At 35.0% G+C, this 2387-nt stretch overlaps 1 protein-coding gene across 1 annotated transcript; it reads left to right on the forward strand.

The window, feature by feature from the left end:
- The first annotated feature begins 481 nt into the window (after positions 1-481).
- LOC134856182 (putative uncharacterized protein DDB_G0279653) lies at positions 482-2024 on the forward strand. The gene is made up of 2 exons (XM_063872549.1): positions 482-785; positions 1393-2024. Exons 1-2 carry the CDS (start codon positions 532-534, stop codon positions 1547-1549), a joined length of 411 nt encoding a protein of 136 aa, XP_063728619.1. The 5' UTR covers positions 482-531; the 3' UTR covers positions 1550-2024.
- The last annotated feature ends 363 nt before the right edge of the window (positions 2025-2387 follow it).

The raw sequence follows: 2387 nt of genomic DNA on the forward strand, positions 1-2387 counted from the left end.
TCTAAAATTTGATTTTTTTTGTGAAATCATCCCCCCACACGCCATATAGAGTACAAAAGAATAGATTTCGCTCATTGTAACAAATCAATCATGTTAAACAAGCTTCTTTGAACCAATTTGGAACGATTTCTAAGACGGATTAAATCTCCGCTTACGCGTTAATAGCGCGAATTATATCGCACGTTAATTGTCCCAAATTGGTCAAAATGGCCAAAATGGCAATCTTTAAACCCTCATAACTTTACGAAAATTGATCTCAGGTAAAATATCTTTTCAAATTTGAGCTCAGGATAAAAATACCTTTTGAATGATATTAAAAAAATTCCGTCAGAAATGGCTAGTTAAAAAGTCGAAATTTGTCTGAAGAAAAAAAACCCACCCTGAGCACAAATATTCCGTTACTTTCGTATCGAAAGTCGGAACAATAAACAAAGAAAGAAAAAGAAAGAAAAAGAAAAAAAAAAGAAAAAAGTCTTGGAATGAATGCTAACATAAAGTATTTTAGGCTTTGCAATCTACTTTGGATATGGCATGTGGTCCAGTACCCAGGCAGCCCCCGGGGACAGGGAGAGGGGGGAGGAGATCAGGAGCAAACTGAGGGCAGGGGGCAACACTAACAGCAACAAGCCCAATGAGGGGGGAGGAGTGAATGGGGTTCAGTCTAAGGGGGCATATAGTAATCTGCAAAACGATAATAGTAACCAAAATGAAACACAAGGAGCCATCCACCCGAACAACCCACAGCAACAACAACAACAACAACAACAACAACAGCAGCAATATAGGTAACAAATTGCGCAACTGCCGATAATTTTCGATTCTTTAAACAAAAAAAATTATATGCAATTAACCGACAAACAGTGTTTTTAGTTGAAATTTTTGTTCCTACCATTGAAAATGGTTAGGAACTTTGAATTTGAGTGCGTTTTAGTTTTTGCTTTTTATTTTTTCCACGTAAAATCAGCTACGACAAAAAAAATTGGGTTGGGTGGAGTCATATATAAAACTGAATCATTTTTTAGTCATGATTCGAACATTTAAAAAAATTTCAAACAATTGTCCCAGTATCGAGAAAAGCTGGTTTGAAGTTTTTGAGATTTAGTCTAATTTCGAGCACTTGGTTTTCCTAAACAGAAAAACTTATTTGAGACTTATTTTAGTGCTTCCTTTGCCAGCCAAAAAAGTTCCTTAAATAAATAAAATTGTGCAAACAAAACTTGAAAAGATTTTAATAAAAATTTTTCTTAACATTTGAAATGCCGGACCAGGTTGTTTGCATTTGATTGGCTAACTTACTTTGGGCCGTTCAGTTCATGACCCTTGCTGTTTTTCCTATTTTTAGTCAATATAATTTTTATCTTGTTAATTTTTTGTTTTTGTTCTGTTTTCCAGTTATAATCAGCAGTCTCAAGGAGAGAGAGGTGGAGGGGGAGGGAATTATTATGGTGGGGGCAGTGACATGTCCCAGCAGCAAGGGTACAATCAGCACACCAACTACCAGAACCAGAACAGACAAGAGAGACCGAACAACTACCAGGGGATGTACTGAACAACAGCACCAGAAGAATGTTCTAGAAGAACTAGAATAACAGCGGAGAAATAGTAGTAATCATGTCTGTGCATTCTTTCTATTTTAAATGTCAGATGCTTTCTACAACAGTGAATATCTTTTTTAAACCTATAAAAAAGGGGAAAATAAAAATTATACAAATTTGAAATTTGAGATAAATACTGACTTTGAAGTGCTAATTTTGTATGTGTAAGTGTTGTTGTGTTTTTCTTAATCCAAAACCCTCTTATGGAGAAAATCTATACAGCAGTATCAAAATATTGTTTCGCATTTTTGTTATTGAAGAAATACTTTGTCTATATTTTAATTGTACTGATTATTCTATTTATGGATTCTCAATGCGTTACGTTTAATTAGTGTAAAAATAATTAGGAATGCATACTCAGAATTGTAATCCAGTTTCTGTCTTGTAAATGATCAACTTCGACACAATTTAAGCTTTTAAAGACAAACTTCTGCCGAATTCTTTTTCTGTAAATGCATAAGAAGAATGTCCAGTTTGCAGGGGTGGTCCCATATCCTGGGCAAGATAATCTATCACAAATTGGTCCTGTTTCACTCTCAGTCGTTTATTGTGTGAGACAAGTCTCTTGCGCCACGGTCTTTTTGGGAGCTGTTAAGAAGAATATGAAGAAGATGAAGATGAGGAAGAAGAAGATGATGAAGAAGAAGATGAAGATGAAGATGATGAGGATGAAAGAAGAAAAGTTAATTGAGGAATTTAAAAAGCCAGACAGCAATTACATTCTGAAAAGACTGTTGTCCAACATAGATCTTGGATCAAGACATGAGGTTCAATACACGTCTTCATTTTATC

Source organism: Symsagittifera roscoffensis, unplaced genomic scaffold, assembly GCF_963678635.1.
Source record: "Symsagittifera roscoffensis unplaced genomic scaffold, txSymRosc1.1 SCAFFOLD_25, whole genome shotgun sequence".
NCBI classification, from domain to species: Eukaryota; Metazoa; Xenacoelomorpha; order Acoela; family Convolutidae; genus Symsagittifera; species Symsagittifera roscoffensis.

Coding starts and splice junctions, on each gene's coding strand:
- LOC134856182 (XM_063872549.1), top strand. CDS start 532: ATGTGGTCCAGTACCCAGGCAGCCCCCGGGGACAGGGAGAGGGGGGAG. Junction 786..1,392: donor CAACAACAGCAGCAATATAG/GTAACAAATTGC, acceptor TCTGTTTTCCAG/TTATAATCAGCAGTCTCAAG.